General features: G+C 38.1%; 2 protein-coding genes and 1 pseudogene across 3 annotated transcripts; 2 read left to right on the top strand and 1 right to left on the bottom strand.

Annotated features, from left to right (window-relative positions):
• Nucleotides 1-518: 518 nt before the first annotated feature.
• On the bottom strand, nucleotides 519-3995 carry LOC147515841 (glutathione S-transferase TCHQD pseudogene; annotated as a pseudogene).
• Nucleotides 3942-21068, top strand: LOC147515839 (uncharacterized). Of its 2 annotated transcripts, XR_015213527.1 has the most exons (12): nucleotides 3942-4232; nucleotides 5101-5159; nucleotides 5299-5493; nucleotides 8271-8366; nucleotides 8938-9028; nucleotides 10492-10539; nucleotides 10666-10734; nucleotides 10847-10915; nucleotides 17715-17816; nucleotides 19192-19246; nucleotides 19804-19861; nucleotides 20915-21068. XR_015213527.1 is itself a non-coding variant. In XM_086594513.1 (11 exons), exons 3-10 carry the CDS (start codon nucleotides 5406-5408, stop codon nucleotides 19226-19228), a joined length of 600 nt encoding a protein of 199 aa, XP_086450639.1. In that variant the 5' UTR covers nucleotides 3942-4232; nucleotides 5101-5159; nucleotides 5299-5405; the 3' UTR covers nucleotides 19229-19246; nucleotides 19804-21068. The 2 variants fall into 2 exon arrangements, 1 of the variants encoding a protein (XP_086450639.1); XM_086594513.1 differs by having other exon boundaries at nucleotides 19804-21068.
• LOC147515840 (uncharacterized) lies at nucleotides 11937-14867 on the top strand. The gene has a single exon (XM_086595002.1). The coding sequence runs from the start codon at nucleotides 11937-11939 to the stop codon at nucleotides 14865-14867; it is 2931 nt and encodes a 976-aa protein (XP_086451128.1).
• Nucleotides 21069-21172: the final 104 nt, after the last annotated feature.

Here is a 21172-nt window from a genome sequence, read left to right as displayed (position 1 = left end):
ACGTGAACAAATAATTCTATTATTATAGTATTATCACATTGGAAGATACTGGCTCCTGCTACATAGATTGGATAGTAGAATTGTTTTTGTAACTCGAGTTATGTTTGAGGCAAAATAAAACATCAACTTATCCATACATGCTTCCAAATAAAACAATGTAGGCAAAATCTTGTTGATCCTGGCAAATCATAACCTTCCTCTATAGCCATAAGCCATAACAGCACTTACGAAGTCGGCTTTTCATTTTTTGTAACATTTTTTTATTCTCACTTGCACCTGACATTGGAGCAATGTAGAAGATCTAGTAGAAAAAGTGTATAAATCCATGTAAACTGCCTATATAGTCATTTGCTTGCCAATACCTACAGCATCCGCATATTAAATAAATATCGGAAATATCACTATTTTACTTCTCAACCAATTAAACGATGGCCAAATCTTATAAATGATTAAACATTTCTGTTCACCACAAACTCAAATTTAACTTGTGAAGTTGAACTCACCATTTTTTTCTGCTCTGAGAGCTCCGAGGGACGCTCTTGATCGAAGCATTCTGTTATACAAGCTCCAAACAGATCAACTGGGAAATCTTCATATACAACTGAATATACTTAAAAGTTGCAGGCCATGATTATTGTCCCACATATCTAAAATAAAATGAATGAAACAGAATCATCAGAAACACAGATTCTGTTGCGAACAAACTATCGCTGTATTACTAACCTATCCACAGGTTTATACTCGGTTGACTTTTCTCAAATCAATCTTATGCTCCTCGGCATCAATATAACCACCTTCCATATACCTTCAAGTATACAACTACAGGAATACAATTTATTTTTCACTTTTAGCTCCCGTCCTCTTCTCTTCAATTTGTTATCCATGTCAATATTTCTTTAGCAGGCTTTTGATAGAGACAAACCACCAGGTCTTTAACAATGTTTTATATTTTCTCCATCCTGAGAAATGCTTCCCTATTAATGCTTTATAACTGGGCCTTTGCTTGACCAACAGCCAGTACTCAGCAATTTTGGGTCTACTTACAATGTAGTCAACTTCCAGACCCAAGAGTTCTATGAGTGCCAGCAGTGGAATTAACATGACATCTGCCATACTGAACTCGTCTCCTACCAGATAGTAAGTTTCATTTAGTTGCACCTCCACTTTGCCAAGAAGTTGGACCAACTGTTCCTCACTTTCCTTCAGAGCATCCGGGTCTTTCAACTTGTCTGCTGTATCATATGCGTCTTTCAGCTTTAAATGATAGACACTTGCTAAATCTGGTGACTCGGCCATCCGAGCAATCACCACCCGTCTTAGGAATTTAGAAAAAAATACACGGTACTTTTCGAGGATGTGGGAGAGAGTGAATATCTTGGAATTCCATCCCTATATCTTGTGCATCCATTTTTCTACTTCTCTGTTACTATCCATGTCACTTTCAAAACCTGAAGAGAGTATCCTAATTCTCTCTATGTACCTGTAAATATATGTCACTGTCAGAACTTATCCTCTTCCATTAGAAAAGAACAAAGCAAGGTAATTTTATAAGTAACTTACTGGATTATATCAATAGATTCAATGTTGACCCAACAAATTGATTGGAGTAGCCTCCCTATGCTAAAGGCATTCTAGTTGATTTTGTTTCTGGAACCGGCGAAAAAGAAAAGAAGACTTTTCCAGGTCTTCACAGAGGAATATGTCAAAGTCGGGATGGAAGGCATGCGCAAGGAAGGATTAAGCCATCAAGTTTGCAGGGCATGGAAAGAAGGATGGCGTGCTGGGATACCAGACCAAAGCAACTGATCCGAGGCTCGATGGGAATAGGAAGAGAGATAAAACAGCGAGAAGAAAGTTGGGATAGATTGAAGCACTGATGGGATAAGAGTGATTCGACTCCAAAGGATGGAGCATGAGTAAATTCATTATGAAGGCCTCTTACAGGTTATTCATAGGGCAATACCGATATTAGACACATAAAGTTAATTTATTTTAATGTATATCATACCTTCTTTGCTTGTTTCTTAGAGCTCCCCAGCAAGAATGAACTCGTTCAAAATGAGATAAACCTTTACAGATTAAATAAAAATGGGGAGGCGTAAAGTGGAGAGTTGAGAGAGAGAGGTAAGTTTGGGGAAAATAGAAACGAAGGGTTTTTTTTTTGTTTAATGTGGTTGAATAATTAAGACGGCTAATTAATTAAGTTTCTAACCTCTCTCATACTGTGGCGCATTGGGACCCTCGATTTATACCCTCTTAAAACGAATCCCGGCCGTTGGTCATAAAACTTCTCTCCCTTGTTATATTAGATGGAGGGTATGAATCATAATAATCAATTTCTATTACTAGCTAGATTGAATTGTTTGCAAAAGAGGTTAAGTACGTATTAATTACATATTTACATGTAGTGATTTACGTGTAAGCGGAAATGCTCGCCTAACTAAATGAGCGGATCATTTTTTTTTCTAATTACAATGAAAACAAAATGTCACTTTCATATTATTTTATTTTTTTGGCTAAAGGTATATTATGTAGGTCACAACCAAGGACTATTAGATATTGTAATTGTTTCTTTCCTTCGCTCAATTGATTTCGTATTTAACTGATTTTAATACTTAACTTTTTTTGGCATTTGATTGAGACTACGTGATTTATCTAGATTGGAACTATATTAACAAGGATTTATTTTTCTTAGAACCCTACTATCTAACTGTATATGCAGATATGGTTTTCAAAATTGCAAGTACACTATCCAAGAGTACAATTGAAAGCAATTGGCATGCCAAAATTCTCCACTGTGTGGGTATTGAACTAATATTACCAGATAGCTTACCGTTTAAATGGCTGTCACCATTGGTATTTTACAAAAATGAATGAATGTTGAAGGTGTCGCAAAAGGTAACCCAAGACCCGCAGGTAGTGGAGTTGTGTACAGGAACAAATGCAGGTCAAGTTTTAGGGGTCGTGAGCATGTGATTAGTTGATGGGAGCTAGCAGAATGGGCAGTCATTCGTGGGTGGCTGGAGTTTTGGATTGAGCAAGCCAAAATTCTCAACTGTAGCAGTCCAACCCTTTGCCAATGACATGATACGACTGTTGCACCATGTTCTAGGAGGTTTGAACAATGTAGCTATCTTCTCAACTGAGATGGGAGTAAATTTTGCTAAGCTATCGACATATCCACTTGGTGTTGATGTCATTCAAACTTTTGTTGGTAGGCCTCCACTCCCTTATAAGGAGGACCCCTCTTAGAGAATGTGACAATTTCAAAGTCAAATTCACCTTTCCTCTCTACTTTTGTTAATTATCTGTACTTTTTACTCAATAAAAATTAGAATTGCCTTACCAAGGGAGAAAAAATGGTCTATTGTCAAATAGCAATTATTACCAATCATCTATGTGTTGCATAATTAATCTCGATGTGAAATTAAAGAGCACCATAATCTAAGGTTCAACTAGAGAATTTCGGATATATGAGTTCGTGTTGGTTGCTTTGAAAATGGCGGGGAGTACAATTTTGAGTTGTTAAGATAATCTTGAGGGAGACTCCACGTTTTAGGTCCAAGTATAACACTATTTTGTAATGATCATCCCATCATCTTTTTGGACTGTCCATGTAAATACTTTTTCTTTGGAACACTTTCATTAGAAAATCTTATTTTGAAATTAAATGGGTTATTTAAAAAATTGTTGACTTTAATACTACCTTTTCTTTTTTACCTTAGAAATCCATAAAATTCAAGAACTAAACAATCGTGCCTTATCAACTTAACAAAACAGCTCGCTTTCCTGACTCGCGGCTGTGATTCAATCTAAGGGTGGATAAATCGACGGCCATCGTTCTGCCACTTCGATTAGAAATAATTAGAAAACCCTTCGGAGTGCGAACCAGTTGGTTCTCACTTTCGCCTAAGAGAAACCGAACAAAGAGAAAGCTCTATCTCTCGAAGCAGGCAACGCCTCATCTCCTTAACTGACCTAAACTCTCTTCCCATCTGTTCGTGCTCTCTCACAACCCAAGTTCAAGTGGACTCTCCCTCTCATCTCTCTCTCTCACGCAGCTCTCAAATCCGAAATCGTTGTTCTATCTCTCGAAGCAGGCAACGCCTCATCTCCTTAACTGACCTAAACTCTCTTCCCATCTGTTCGTGCTCTCTCACAACCCAAGTTCAAGTGGACTCTCCCTCTCATCTCTCTCTCTCACGCAGCTCTCAAATCCGAAATCGTTGACTGTAAGTGTTAAAAGTTATTCTCTCGGTCATGAATTTATCGATGACATAATTTTTTTCCATCTTTTGGGGTTGGAAAAATTGATTATTGAATTATTGGTTGTTGTTTTTTTTCCATCTTTTGGGGTCGGAAGAATTGATTATTGAATTATTGATTCCGATATTTGTTTGTTGTTGTTTATGCGTTCCGATCAAAGTCTGGCTTAGGTGCCATTACACTGTAAAAGTTTGGCCTGCCAGGTTTCAATAGATAGGGATGCTTCTATATGCAAACAAACCGTTGGTCCATTACATTGTAAAAGTTTCGGCTGCCAGGTTGCAATATCTGCTTCTGCTTCTGTTGCAACCTAGATGTGTTAGTGGAACCTAATCTGTCATTGTAATTTAGTATTTTGTGTTAGTCTTTTGTTGTTCATTGTCACTCACTACGCCAGAATATGTCTAATCGGCGTTTGACCTGGGGTGGGTGATCTTTTTGTTGCATGGTTTGAGGTTTGAACAATTTGGTTGTAGATTAGAGCTGGTGGCATTGAAGCTTTACATGCTTCTTTGTAATGTTAAAACCCGTAACTCAACTTTCTAGCAGATAGGCAGATAGACACACTGACCAAATAGTTGAAGTAAACAAACCTCAATGCTATAAGTTGAGTCAAATTTAACACTACCAAATTTTATTTTGACTTTGTTTCTTTGTTTCTTTTTTTCTTCATTGATTTTGTTTTATTATGGGAAGGTATAAGTTGAGCCAAATTTTATAAGTTGAGTCAAGGAGGGTCTTCTATGATAGATGGCTCCTTTTGGATTATGGACCAGTTTTATTAAATTCATGTACAATTATACTCTCTGCTCACCAAAGACATGCTTTTGATAGGTCTAAAATTTGGGGATGCTGGACTGTTCTTTCTCGCTGAGAGCTTAGGCTACAACCAGGTTACTTCTTCTATGTCCTCAAAGAATCTACTCATCTGATTCTCTTCGTGATTGTTTCCCCATTTTCTTATTGCTATGTCAGAGGTTTGTCAATGTTCTTTTTCTAATTATTACCTTTTTCTTTTTTGAACTGCTTCAGATTGCAGAAGAAGTGGATTTTTCTGCTAATGATATAACTGCAGCTGGATTAAAATCCTTTGATGGTTTTCTTCAATCAAATATTGTCCAAGAGCAATCAAATATTGAATGGTGAAGGGAAGCGAGACAAATTTCAAAAGCAAGTTGACACAAATAAAAAATAGCACTGGAAAGCGAACGTTTTACGTCAAAATTGGTAAGCCTCAATAGCTTAAACTTTAATTTATGATTGCTTTTTCTTAGGATTGCTTTTTCTTAGGAACCTTATTAGTCCTGGGATGCTTTGAACTTTGGGAGGGGGTAACGTGGCGTTTGGGAGGGGGTAACGTGGCGTTTGAACTTTGGTCTAATTTCTTTGTTGATTCCATTTTTCAATTGTGTATTAAAAATTCTTTAATAGTTGTTCGGAAGGAGAGAATGGTTCTCGATATTTATTCGATTCAAAAGGGTATGTTCTTTCAGGTCCTTTAAAGCCTGTTATGTCATAACGTGGCGTTTGAACTTTGGTCTAATTTCTTTGTTGATTCCATTTTTCAATTGTGTATTAAAAATTCTTTAATAGTTGTTCGGAAGGAGAGAATGGTTCTCGATATTTATTCGATTCAAAAGGGTATGTTCTTTCAGGTCCTTTAAAGCCTGTTATGTCATAAACCATATAGCTCTTCAATTTAGTGATTGGGCTCCCATTTTTCTTTAAGGTACATACCTATTATAGACAAATGCCATTTAAACAAAATGCATCGTTTTTATTTAATTTGTTTGATGTTGAGTCTGTGATTTGGTTGGGTCATATAGTATTCAGTCAAAACTGCATAATAAAAAGGTTTTGTATTATATTAAATTTAAAATTGCAACTTATTTAGAACTTTTAATTTATGATTGCTTTTTCTTAGGAACCTTATTAGTCCTGGGATGCTTTGACCTTTGGGAGGGGGTAACGTGGCGTTTGAACTTTGGTCTAATTTCTTTGTTGATTCCATTTTTCAAATGTGTATTAAAAATTCTTTAATAGTTGTTCGGAAGGAGAGAATGGTTCTCGATATTTATTCGATTCAAAAGGGTCTGTTCTTTCAGGTCCTTTAAAGCCTGTTATTTGAACTTTGGGAGGGGGTAACGTGGCGTTTGAACTTTGGTCTAATTTCTTTGTTGATTCCATTTTTCAATTGTGTATTAAAAATTCTTTAATAGTTGTTCGGAAGGAGAGAATGGTTCTCGATATTTATTCGATTCAAAAGGGTCTGTTCTTTCAGGTCCTTTAAAGCCTGTTATGTCATAAACCATATAGCTCTTCAATTTAGTGATTGGGCTCCCATTTTTCTTTAAGGTACATACCTATTATAGACAAATGCCATTTAAACAAAATGCATCGTTTTTATTTAATTTGTTTGATGTTGAGTCTGCGATTTGGTTGGGTCATATAGTATTCAGTCAAAACTGCATAATAAAAAGGTTTTGTATTATATTAAATTTAAAATTGCAACTTATTTAGAACTTTTACTTTATGATTGCTTTTTCTTAGGAACCTTATTAGTCCTGGGATGCTTTGAACTTTGGGAGGGGGTAACGTGGCGTTTGAACTTTGGTCTAATTTCTTTGTTGATTCCATTTTTCAATTTTGTATTAAAAATTCTTTAATAGTTGTTCGGAAGGAGAGAATGGTTCTCGATATTTATTCGATTCAAAAGGGTATGTTCTTTCAGGTCCTTTAAAGCCTGTTATGTCATAAACCATTTAGCTCTTCAATTTAGTGATTGGGCTCCCATTTTTCTTTAAGGTACATACCTATTATAGACAAATGCCATTTAAACAAAATGCATCGTTTTTATTTAATTTGTTTGATGTTGAGTCTGTGATTTGGTTGGGTCATATAGTATTCAATCAAAACTGCATAATAAAAAGGTTTTGTATTATATTAAATTTAAAATTGCAATTTATTTATAACTTTTAATTTATGATTGCTTTTTCTTAGGAACCTTATTAGTCCTGGGATGCTTTGAACTTTGGGAGGGGGTAACGTGGCGTTTGAACTTTGGTCTAATTTCTTTGTTGATTCCATTTTTCAATTGTGTATTAAAAATTCTTTAATAGTTGTTCGGAAGGAGAGAATGGTTCTCGATATTTATTCGATTCAAAAGGGTCTGTTCTTTCAGGTCCTTTAAAGCCTGTTATTTGAACTTTGGGAGGGGGTAACGTGGCGTTTGAACTTTGGTCTCATTTCTTTGTTGATTCCATTTTTCAATTGTGTATTAAAATTTCTTTAATAGTTGTTCGGAATGAGAGAATGGTTCTCGATATTTATTCGATTCAAAAGGGTCTGTTCTTTCAGGTCCTTTAAAGCCTGTTATGTCATAAACCATATAGCTCTTCAATTTAGTGATTGGGCTCCCATTTTTCTTTAAGGTACATACCTATTATAGACAAATGCCATTTAAACAAAATGCATCGTTTTTATTTAATTTGTTTGATGTTGAGTCTGTGATTTGGTTGAGTCATATAGTATTCAGTCAAAACTGCATAATAAAAAGGTTTTGTATTATATTAAATTTAGAATTGGAACTTATTTAGAACTTAGGATTAATATGTAGGGAAGTTGACTATGATAATAACATAACTCCATTTTACAAACTATTTTTGCACCAAGCTAAGAGGTAAAATCAACAAAAGAGGAAAAAAAACACGTAAAATTAAACCACCAAGTGCTACACCTCTTCTAGCATTGCAAAGAAGCACCCCTTTGCCAACAATTAGTTTTGTCAAAAAGGTCTCTTTCCCCACCCCCTCCCTCGCCTGCAATTCATTTTGTTTTGTCTTTATTTTTCCCAATTCATTTTACATTTGCTTAAGGGTGGCGGCATGGGAACCTTAAACAGTTGACATCTATCGTTATATCATGGTGCTGTTGTGATAGTACATCTCCTCTTTCTTATTGGTTATAGTTTATCCATTCTAAGTTGTTGTCCTCTTGACGCCTAGGTGCAGCGCTGGTTGGCAGAATTGTTGTTGTTACTTATTGTCGTTGCACTCGCTGCAAATCCAACTTATTCTTCAGGAGCGTGTCCATCAAAAAACGTAAGCTGTTTTGCATACTCAAGTTGTGCCACAACTCAGAGTTTTTTATTAAAATGAAGGTCTTCTAGATGCTTGGTCGTTTAGCGGCATCGTGCGTGTTTATTTGTGGAAAATGTGTAGGAAAGTTTACTGTTATAATAACATAACTCCATTTTACAAATTGCTTTTGCAGCAAACCAAAAGGTCAAATCAACCAAAAAGAAAAAAAAAGAAAGGATAAATTAAACCACCAAGACCTACACCTCTTTGTCATTCGCAGATTGGCATTGCAAAAAAGCACCCCTTTGCCAACAGTTAGTTTTATTAAAAAATAAAAAAAAACCACCCCCTCCCTCAATTGCAAGGAGAGTGTCTTTCTCTTAATTAATAAGAACCTCACTAATTTTGTCTTGCTATTTCTCAATTCAGTTTACATCTGATTCAGGGTTGCGGCATAGGCACCTGAAACAGTTTACATCTATCATTATATCATGGCGCTGTTGTGATAGAACATCTACTTTTTCTTATTGGTTATAGTTTATCCATCCTAAGTTGTTGTTCTCTTGAAACTACATTTAATGCGTTTGTGCAGCGCCGGTGGGCAACAAATTGGTGGTGCTATTTATTGTCAGCGCACTCGGTGCAAATCCATCTTATTCCTCGGGAACGGTTCAACAAAAAATGTAAGTTGTTCTGCATACTCATGTTGTTCCACAACTTAGAGTTTTTTTTATTAACATTAAGGTTTTTCTGCATATGTAGTTTGATCTTGGTATTTGCATCGGCTATTGTTTTAGCCTGTTATACCACATCATGCAAAAAAGCAACTGTGCTTTTCCTAACCGCATCTTCTTAGATATACTTTTCATTCAATGACTGATCTACTTAAGGGCTTTGGTTAAATTTAATTTCTTTCTTCCTTCGTTCTTATTTTTTCCTCTTATCACTTTTTGTTTCCTTGGCGTTCATCCTTATTTTGTTGCTCTTCATAACTGTACTCTTGATCGATTGGAAGGGCACACGGTCATAAGAGTCTTGGTGTCCCTTTGAGGGTGTTTTTTCACCCTGGGTTTGCTGTTTTGCATGCTCAAGTTGCTTATTTTAATTTGGTCATCCATGTTAAAAGTGGCTACTAAACCTATTATGTAGATGATAAAAAGAATCTAGGGATTAATGGTACCTAATTCGCCCATTGTATTCACTTTTTCATTAGAGCCCTCTCCTCGAGTCATTTCAGTTTGCCAAATTTGTTGTTATTAGTTTGATTACGCTGTTTTTTATCCCATTGCTTGATGTAGCTGAAGCTACCCAATAATTGAATTAACAACCAAATGAACAGCCAGGAAGCTTCCGAGGAATTCTTCCATTGCTCAATGTAAGGAATGAGGGTGATATAATGAAAACAGATTCCACATGATTAACCTAATTGGACCACACCAAGGCCGCTTTCAATTCATAATGGTTAACCTCAAGTGCTTTTAACATTACAAATCAACTTAGAGTTTTTTATTAAAATTTGGGTCTTTTTGCAAAATGTAGTCTGGTCTTGATATGTGCATCGGCTGTTGTTTGAGGCCGCCGTGCCACACCATGCATAAAACACCAGTACCCTCCTTTAACTAGGCAACAAGAAAAATATTATACGGTTTGATTTTTGTCTCTGTTCTTTTTCTAACCGCATCTTCTTAGATGTTCTTTTCATCAAAGTCCTTATCTACTTAACGGCTTTGGCCATATTTTATTTCTTTATTTCTTCCTTCGTTCTTATTTTTTCCTCTTATCACTTTCTGTTTCCTTGACATTCATTCTTTTTTTGTTATTCTTCATAAATATATGCTTTGTCAAGTGGAAGCGCACAAGGTCACTTTCTGCCTCTCCCTTTGAATGTGTTGGCCCCCAAAAAGGGCAAATTAAACCACCAAGAGCTACACCTCCTCTTTGTCATTCGTAGACTGCCAAAGGCAAAGAAGCACCACGTTTTCCTATTTGTTTTTACCACATTTCTAACTTTCTTAGCGAATTCCTTTACATTACGTTTCGATCTTATTAAGGCACCTTTGGTTTCTTTCTCCTCACCTTTTTATTTAGGTTTTTTACTTCTTGGTTAGTTGTGGTTAGATTAACTTTTGCTTTTGTGACTTCTCAGAAAAAGATGGCAGACCCGGCTGGAGGGCACCAGTTTCCTGGAATTGAGGTATCCCGTATACGGAGCAATTTTTTCCCATGCCTTTCTTATTAGTGACGCTTTGCAATTTTATCCACCTTATTATAAATACTTTTTATGTGTTTTTGAGGTTGACATTGCATTTTCACTGTTAAGGGGAGTGTGGAGATCTACCGGGCGACAATACGTAACAAAATCCGAACTCAAATTGTCAAAGAAGTTGAGGTATGTATATAATTCTTATCTCCGCCTTCCCAAGTGTTGTTCGATGCTAGGGTATCTTATCCCAGTTCCTAACTCAACCGAAAAACTGCCTACTTTCTTTTTTTACCTATAGTCGGTCTTACATGTTCATCGATCAAGGCCGAGGGAGCAACTTCCATCTGAAGCGGTTAACGACGTTAGCGTACGTTTGTATTTTTTTTCATCATATATTTTGTTCGTTGTTTATTCCCCGCACATGTTTTTATTTTGTTTTGTTACCCACTATACCCTTTCTGCCTTAAACTATTAATGAACCCATTGTGCGTGTGTCTTCTTCCCCGGTTTCTAAACACACAAAAAATTATTGGATTATTGTGTTGTTGTTAACACAATGTCTTATTACGACCATACCATGTTGTTTTCGATGCTACCAACTCTTATTCCGGTTATAGCGTTTCGTTTAAACTATGCTGACAATAATTAATTGCTATTCAAAGAATCGTGCAAACTCAAACAAAGCGGCACGAGTGCAGCTCCAACGCCAGCTGGCTCCAAGACCTGCTCCTATGCTTTCTCGACGCACCATTGCACAACGTGCTCGAAGAGAAAGAGAGCGTCTTTCGTCTTCATCCACATCTCATGGCATGCAACTATCATCTCAAGATATTCGCATCCATTTGACCCCAACCGTGACACCCAACCGAAAAACCCCTTTGCACGCCCGTGCCCGGCTTAGGGGAGAACATGGCCCGCCTTCCTAGGTCAACTTTAATTACGTGCGCCTGTGTGCCACCAAACGCTCATCGGGACGCTTGCTACGCACCAATCGTTGGCGGTTCTGCATCAGATCAGAATGAAAATCATAATAACGGGAAGAACAAAGTTTTCTGTTCCGCTCCGAAACCACGGCATTACACAATCACGTATTTGGTTGGGTCATCATCTACAGGGGACTACACACGAGAGAATGAAGTTCTTTTCCGAGAAAAAATTAAGGATGTTGGCACCTTTGATCAACCCCTGTGTGTTAGTCAAAGAAGACCATCCTCCTTAAAATTCTTCAAGTACGTATTTTCTCTACTGTTCGGATTACCCGCTCAAAGCTTGGGTACTATTTTGGAGAAAACTCATATACTAAATACTTTTTCATGTACGATTATCTCCGGTCGAAATGATGCTATGAAAGCGCCAATTGTCCGGCTACAAATGCGTATGGGGAAGAAATGTGGAATCCATTTGATTCAGACTGCATTAGCGAAGGCGCTACAACAAATCTCCTAGCGAAACCATTGACTGATTTGCCAGAAGGACGTCATTTTCTAGGACGGATGGATGTTTGTTGCCCACATTGTTCAGCTCTTCATTGGATGGCTGAGAAATTGAAACAATCATCCAAAAAAAACCCTAAATTTGGTATGTGTTGTCTACAAGGGAAAGTCCGGCTACCATCGCTCTCGCCGTTACCACCTGCTCTCCACTCACTATATGTAGGAAATGATGGGCGCGCAACCTCATTCCGTGAGCACATTCGTGCATATAATGCATGTAATGCTTTTACAAGCCTTGGTGTGGATCCGGACAAACGCGTATTGAGTGGACGTGGTCCACAATCATTTGTCATCCATGGAGAACTCTACCATAGCGTCGGGTCCCTCCTGGCAGCTCCAGGCAGGGCTCCCGTCTATTCACAACTTTACTTCTATGATGGAAACGAGGCTTTGAATCACCGTCTTCGTAGAAACCCTCAACTATCAAAGGACGTTTTGTGCATCATTCAGGACACTCTTATCCAAAACAACCACTTTTACAGGTTGTATATGAATGCTTTTGAGATTTTAAATGCAACTGATTCTGCAAATAACAACATCCCAGCCCGCCTACATTATAGCTCCGGGAGTGACCGCCGTCGCTACAACCTTCCGTCTACAACAGAAATAGCTGTGATTTTGCCAGGCGAGGGGAGTGCGTTTGATAGCATGCGAGATATTGTTCTTCGCTTGCGAGACGGTGGGTTAGAAAGGATCAGCGAGTGTAACCCTGCATATTCGCCCCTCCATTATGTTCTTCTCTTTCCGCGAGGGGATCTCGGTTGGTCCCCTGACTTGCGTCAGTGGAACGTCGTTAACAATTGTCCCACCAATGTGCGCTTGACACAAGCGCAATACTATGCTTATTGTATGTTTGATCGCCCATCAGAGTATTCCCCTATTTTGAACGCGGGCGCCCTAGGCCAACAATTTTTAGTTGATGCTTGGGCTGCAACAGACCAGAACCGCGTGCGTTTTCTCAGAGCTCGCCAAGCTGAGATTCGTGCAGAGTTGTACCAGGGATTAACAGATATTGCAGCACAGGGGTTGCATCCAGGTCAAGTTGGCCAACGTGTTATCCTTCCATCGTCTTATACAGGCAGCCCAAGGCATATGTATGAGATTTACCAGGATTCAATGGCCATCACACGGTACAATAAACATCCGGATGTTTTCCTTACGGCAACCGCGAATCCGAATTGGCCAGAAGTTCTAATGGAGCTTATGAGCCATCAAAAATCAACTGATAAACCCACGTTAGTTGCGCGTGTGTTTGAGATGAAGCGTAGAGCAATCATGGAAGAAATCACCAAGAAACACATTTTCGGGATGCGGTCGTCGCATGTTTACACCATTGAATTCCAAAAGCGTGGTCTTCCACACATGCACGCTCTCATATTCCTCCAGCACGAAGACAAGATTCGTACCACTGAACAAGTCGATCGAATTGTTTCTGCTGAGATTCCCAATCCTGACACACAGCCGGCTCTCTTTCAAACAGTTATGAAATGTATGATTCATGGTCCGTGTGGTTCTGAAAATCCAAAAGCGCCTTGCATGCAAGATGGTCATTGCAGGTTCCAATACCCGCGGGAATTTGCAGAGAAGACAACAATGGATCAAGAAGGATACCCGCTTTATATGCGTCGCAACACCGGTAGAGTGTACAAGCGAAAGAAACATACAGTTACCAACCGCAATGTTGCTCCATATAATCCGTACCTATCTGAGTTGTTTGATTGCCACATTAATGTTGAGGTGTGTGCATCAGTTAGGGCAGTCAAATATATCCATAAATACATTTACAAGGGTTTTGACAAAACAACCATGGTGTTAACTGGAGCAAATGATGAGATACAACAATACATCGACGCGAGGTATATCGGCCCACAAGAAGCTGTATGGCAGCTTCTAGAGTTTAACATGCACCAAGAGGTGCCCAACGTTGTTCGCTTAGCAATACATTTGCCAGGGATGCATCGGGTTCTGTACAACCCAACCGAACCAATGGATGAAATTCTCACTCGAGCTGAACATCAACAATCAACTCTAACCGCATTCTTCAAATGTTGTGCTGAAAATCCAAAAGCCCGCGAGTTAACTTATCCAGAAATGCCTGGAGCCTTCGTTTACAACAAAGGCTTCAAAAAATGGACCCCTAGGTGTCGAGACAGTTGTTTTGCTATCGGTCGAATGTTTTTTGAAAAACCTAATGCCGGGGAGCGTTTTTATCTGCGCATGCTGTTAACCGTTGTTAAAGGCCCCACATCATTCGAGTCGCTTAAATTGGTGGACGGTGTTCCGTTCGGTACCTTTAAGGCATCATGTATTGCACGAGGTCTATTGGAAGATGATGAAGAGTGGAACCAATGTTTGCAGGAGGCATCTTGCATGCGGACTGGGTATCAACTACGCCGATTGTTCAGCATTATCCTAACAGAGTGCTCTCCAACGCGTCCAGAAGTATTGTGGAACAAATTTGCAGTGAATATATGTGACGACCTTCCACACCGGATGAAAACTAAGTTTCTTATAGAGAATCCATCTGAGTCCCGAGTAACAGACTACGGTCTGTTTTTGTTGGAACAACTCCTTCAAGAAAGTGGGAAGGATCTATCAAATTTCCCGACATGCCCTCCCACAGAAAAATTGGAGCCGTGTAGTTGGAAACAGACTTATTTGGGGAGCAGCAGAACGGCTTCACCAAAGATGGCCTACAAGAAGCAACAGATGCTAATATTAGCCGTCTCAATGAAGACCAACGCAATGCTTTTAATGCAGCGATGTAATCCGTATTACACAATGGTCAAGGGAAGATTTTTTTTCTTGAATGGAGCCGCCGTCTGAAGAAGACATTTTTGTACAATACAATTGCAAGCGTCATGTCGTTGTATTGGTAATATCGTTATAATGGTAGCTTCCTCTGGAATTGCATCTTTGCTATTGTCTGGGGGTCGCACTGCTCACTCAACATTTAGCTTGCCCCTTAACGTCTTCAACGACACCATGTATGGATTTTCCAAAGATTCATTGCAGGCCGGCCTTTTTAGAGAGGCAAAACTTATAATTTGGGATGAAGTCCCAATGCAACATAGATACTGCGTTGAAGCCGTTGATCGGTCGCTTCAAGATATCTATGAAAACAAGAAAACTTTCGGTGGCATAACCGTTATCCTAGGAGGGGATTTCCGGCAAACGTTGCCTGTAATACCAAAAGGGTCCCGTGAAGATTTTGTTGCTGCATCTTTGCGTAGGTCTCAACTTTGGAGTCATGTGCACGTTTTGCATCTATTTCAAAACATGCGTCTGGACATGTCGGATCCAGATAACATAGACTTTGGAAGTTATCTTACGGAGGTAAATACTTATAACAGCATTGCCTTTGAAATGTTTTTGGCGTAAATGCTCAACGTTGAACTAAGCATTTAATTTTTAATTTATCGTGTAGATAGGAACAAATCCAGCTGAAACAGTTGAGCTGCCATCGGGTATACAAAGTTGTACAGATCTCAAAGACCTCATTTTCTCTGTATACCCTCGATTGGACGAGGACGACACAACCTCAGCAGAATTCCTCAGAGAACGTACTATTCTAGCTGCAAGAAACGACGATGTCAAGGATATTAATGATATGGCCTTGAGTTTGTTTCCTGGCGAAGTTATCGAATATTTGGCTGCAGATAAAGCTGTTGATAGTGATTGTAAATCCCAGCCCACAAAAAAAAGGAAAACAAACAACTCAACTCCAAATGTTGCCGACTCTCAGTCAAATAAAAGGCAGAACAGTGATAAGTCTCCTGCACCTGTTGGCGAATATCCAAGTGAGTTCCTCAACTCACTTGACCCATCCAGTTTACCTCCATTCAGACTCAAGTTGAAACTTGGGTGCCCAATTATGTTGCTTAGAAATATTAGACCCAGAGATGGCCTTTGCAATGGAACACGACTTACTATTCTTCAATGTGCCCCTAAAGTGATTGAAGCAGTGATTATAACCGGAGAACACGCAGGCGAGCTAGCCCTTTTACCAAGAATCTCTTTGACACCTTCATCTACAGAGATGGCCGTTCCAATGACACGCCGCCAATTCCCAGTTAGACTTGCGTACGGTATGACAATCAATAAATCCCAAGGACAATCAGTGAAATATGTTGGGATAGATTTGCGAACGCCTGTATTCAGCCATGGCCAGTTATACGTGGCACTCTCCAGATGCACATCTTCAAAGAGAATCAGTGTAGTCCTTCCACCAAACTCTTCTAGCTGTACCACAAATATCGTGTACCCAGAAGTTCTGTTATAATCAACTTATGTTGATGTGTCTTTGATTATTGTGGAAGTTTTGTAACTTTAAACATAGTTTGTGCCAAAGTTATTTTCTCAAAGACAAAACCATAAGAATTCTTTTTTATTATGATTATCGTTTCATCATTTGTTTCATATCTATTCTATATTAAGTATTGTTTCTTACACCGAGATGGTTTGTCGAGCTAGGTAATCTATAAATATATTTTTATGCTTCTTAAATAATCTATCTAAAGCATTCTAAATTTTTGTTAAAAAGGTAATGGGGTTCGAAAGATAGTTTTCTTTTTATTTGTTTGTTTCAAAATGTGGTTTTGTTAACATCTGTATTTCTGTGCAATCTATAGTAGCAAATCGTTGAAATCCCATTGAATGTGTAGTTTGTAGTTGGATTCTCATAGATTATGATTTATTAGGAATTTGTTTTAATAGTTTGCCCATTGCTTCATCTTTTTGCTAGCAAGTTGTTTGTGTAGAGTCCAATCATATGTACAAAGAGCCTACATCTTCCTAAAATCTATCCGAAATTTCATCAAACCAAGCTCTCGGTTTGAAGCATTCACTCTCATATGGCTATTCTAGCCTTTGATGGGTCAGGTTGTTACAGCACAACGTCCAAGAAACGATTGCAATAAGTCGTCTAAATTTGTCTGAAAAAAGCCCATGTGGTTCTTCAAATTGTATGTTTTCATTTGTTTGTTCCAAAATGTCATTTTGTTAACTTCTCTATCTCCGTGCAATCTTGAGTGCCAAATCGTATCAATCCCATACAATGTGTACTATGTAGTTCGATTCTCATAGATGCTAATTTTTTTGGAATTCGCTTTAATAGTTTTCCCGTTGCTTCCTCTTTTTTTCTAGCAAGTTGTTTGTGTAGAGTCCAATCTAATGAGTGAAGAGCCTACCTGTTTCTAAAATCTATCTGAGCTTTTATCAAACCAAGCTCTCGGTTTGAAGTCAGCATTGACTCTCATATGGCTATTCTAGCCTTTGATGGGTGAGGTTGTGACAGCTGAACGTCCAAGAAACAATTTAAAACATTGTATTTGATTATCACACATTGCATCCATTTGATTATTGCAATCATTATCATACTTCTTTGTTTAGCTCCTATAGTTGTGACGCTTTATGGATGATGTTATGATGGTCGCGTACAACGACATTGTTTGAAGGGAAGGGTCAAAGTTGCTCATGTTAAGACACATTTCACCGTAACATGAGTAGCTTCCACTGGGATGGTATCACACAGTCTTAACTTTGTACCCTGCACATGAAATGCATCATATGTTGTTAATCTAAACTACACCATACTGTTATTTAATTTGATGCATGGATATAAATTTGATCCTATTACATTAAGTTCTCTGATTTTATTTTCCCCTTTTCTAGATGGTGTTTGTTCTTAAAACCAGTTAAACCAGCAAGCATTCAGCTAATTGGACACTCAATGGAGCCATTTAAAGTATGGAAGATTGCTATCTCTTTAAATTGGTAAGCTTTTTCTCCTGTTTTATTACTTCATTAAGCTTGGATTTTTCTATGGTTTCCACATTGTATTGGGACTTGGGGATATTTTCTCTACCAATATCTACCTATAAAATGGGAATTTTTAAAGCATTGATAAAATGCTAACTGTTTCAAATAAGCTTTTGGAATCGCTTGCTTTAATTAGAAGTTCGTTTTCATGGTTATTCATATGCATGTGGGCAAATTTTCGCTGCCATATTAGGGAATGCCACCATATTAGGCACTCCATTTCAATTTATTTGATGCTTCATTACATTTTAAACTTTGAGGGACTCCGCTTTATGCTTAGTCGTCTCTTTTTAATCAAGCATTTGTCACATTCATTTTTGAGAGACTTAGAGTTGGTGGAGATGTATTCATATTATACATCAACAACAAACGTTGTGTTGGTCAGAGTTACCTACAGTTTGGCCCACTTTGTTAAATGAAGAGGTACGTTCTCTTGCCACTGCATTTGATTAGGCCCTTTAGTTGTTTTAGTTCTTAATTTGGGTGTTACCCTGTATGAAGCCAAAACTACCAACGCCATACCCAACCACCGTTACGTAACATAGTTGATTACATTATTAGTGAAATAAGTCATTCGAGGGGTAAAAGGGGCCTTTGTCTGCGAAGGTGGGTGGGGACTGTCTTCTTTTAGTGGAAAATGGAAGCATTTGAGGCAGCATTATAGCTTTAACAACAACCTCTTGCCCAAATGTTTGGGCCTGTTAAGGGTTTTGTGCCGATATACCATCTGTTGAACAATGTAGAGATCAGAAGAAATCATCCAATGTAATTCCCTCACAGTATTCTGAAGTTTGTTGAATTAATCCAAAAACTTCAACAAAAAAGGAACAGGGCATGCTTGATTGTATCAAGTTCATTGCTGCTATATTGGGTTTCAAGTTCAATGGCAATTCACTGTGAAAAACTAAAAATTACCTCAACCTTTGTTGTCGTTCTATTTCTCTTCAGTTTTTGCATTACTTACTTCTTCTTCCAAATTTCCTTGCCACTCTGGGTTTCAAATGTCAAGTGACAGCTCAGATAAGACTGCCGAGCCATAAACTATTTGTGATTTGTGTCTATTTTTGAAGATTGTTAAGCCTCAAGTCCTCAGTTGAATCATGCATATAGACAAGTTAAAAGAAATGAAATATAAGTGCTTACATTTATAGTGCGAGCAATATCTTAAGTAAACATCGGTACTCTTTTGCACGCTCCATTCAAGTAATTAGATTTTGGTAACAGTAGGTGATTTGGTGGAACAAAGTTGTTAGTTGTTGCTAAAAAACTTTTTATATGGTCTATTGATGATTTAACTGATCAAATTTTCATTGCTCTGTGTTTTATAAAGGACGAAAGAAAAGAATGACTTATTGAATCTCTTCTAGGTAATATCGGCAATTGCGGTATGTGCTAAAGCCATATTTAAATCAATCTTTGATCTTTAAATATCTCAATAAAGGAGCAAGCCATGTTGATGCTTGATGTTGATAAATGACCATTTCGATCATTGTGTAATCCATACTAAATGTGCTTCAAAGATTCTATCCAAAAGAAATGTTTTTGTCGCTTTGGTTGGAATTTGTTTCTATTATTACACAGGATCAACTTTGAATGGCATCTTTTGTGTTCTTAGTTTGAATTCACTTTCTCTTTATCCCTTTGAACAAACCCATTTCTCTCAAGTAAAGCAGTAATGAGTTTCTCTCACCATTGAATTTGGTTCCAAACCGTACCATATTGCTTATTCCATGCTTTCTCAAGTATCTCAATTAGGCTGAAAAAAATTCTCACATTTTGTCTTCACTGCTTGAATCTATATATCAAAACTATTATGTTTTTACTTTGTGAGGCTTTGTAACTGAATTTAAGAAAATTGGTGCTAATTTAGGTGAAGTTATTTAATTACAGTTTGGCATAGTTGTTTAATACATTGTCTACCCCATATGTTTTCGTTTGCTAGATAATGAAAGAAGACCTGGGCAAGGCTTTGTGAAGCATGTCGATTGCGCACATTGAAGGTACAAAGACATTTTTTTGCACTGCTTCTCCTTTTTAGATCCGATGTGTTGTCTCAACAAGTCCAAAGGTTTTTCCTGATAACAACACTCATCTGCTGATCTGTGTAACCAAGGTTGCATAGGAACTCAACATAATCTTTGGATCTAATATCATAGATGAGGCTAGGGTTCATAGCTTATATGGGGGTTTACATGGCCAGCCCCGAAGTTTAGAGTTGTAGCAGACAATCCAGTCCATGAATCTCTTATTGTTCAGTGTGTGTTATCAGTAGCATATGCGGTGGTCATGATTGCTGAACGAATTGCTGCAGGGCTCCAATCCCTGTAAATGGATTTTAGAAGTGCGGCTACTCCAGCCACATGAGGTTCCGCCATAGATGTACCTAAGTTTAGTACATAATCTATCACCAAAGAATAGATGTCAACTTCCATGCACGGCTTATTTAGGGCTACAGCAGCCAGCACACCCTGTCTTGGAGCTAAGATATCCAATTTCAGAACACTGGCCTGAGCTAATACAATGAAAGAGTATAGCATCTACCTAAAGTTTGTCAGCTACTTCCGCGTCTTTTTTTGCTAAGGACGCTTCTTATTCCGATTATATCATTGCATGTACACTGTCCTGTATTTTTTAGGACCAAACAGTTGGATTCCCACATTGATAGAGTACATCGATCATCTGTTTAAACTTTGTTAGCTACAGTCAACACCTAAACGTGTGAGGCCAAACAGACGACAGTCTACAATTATCATTTGTCTTTTTGCACGTAGCAGCAAATCGGACGGCCGGATGCGTTGCAACTACAAAACAAATAATATGAATCACAAATTTCAATCAAACTGTAATACACACAAAGAAGACGGTTAAGCAGAGAACCAATAGTTTTAAGACAGGAGGGGCAAAAAGGATACTATGCTTGAGTGTACATTAGAAGTTATCATGAAACACTATTTTTCTTGCATATTTCAAATTTCCGTAAACCCTTAACAAATAGAAATTATATATAATTCATAAACACAGTAACTGGAAATATCATTTCCTCCTTGCAATAGTTGTTTTGGCAGTTTCACACAATTACCATATCCCAAGGTTACAAGGACAGATAACAAGGTTGACCAAGCGCTCAAGCCCGGCTATTCATGAATTATGGACATTTGTTGGGCGCTGAGGGTGAACGAACCTGCCTTCTTTTGATGATGGTGCCTACAATGTAAGTTCTAAACCTTATTGTGGATCAACTGTACATATTAACTAGATAAGCTCATCATGGAACAGCTACTCAAAACAATAAAGTATCAAGCAGTGTGCAG

Source organism: Coptis chinensis, chromosome 2 (assembly GCF_015680905.1).
Source record: "Coptis chinensis isolate HL-2020 chromosome 2, ASM1568090v1, whole genome shotgun sequence".
Classification (NCBI taxonomy): Eukaryota; Viridiplantae; Streptophyta; class Magnoliopsida; order Ranunculales; family Ranunculaceae; genus Coptis; species Coptis chinensis.
This window is presented reverse-complemented; position numbering and strand designations above follow the sequence as displayed.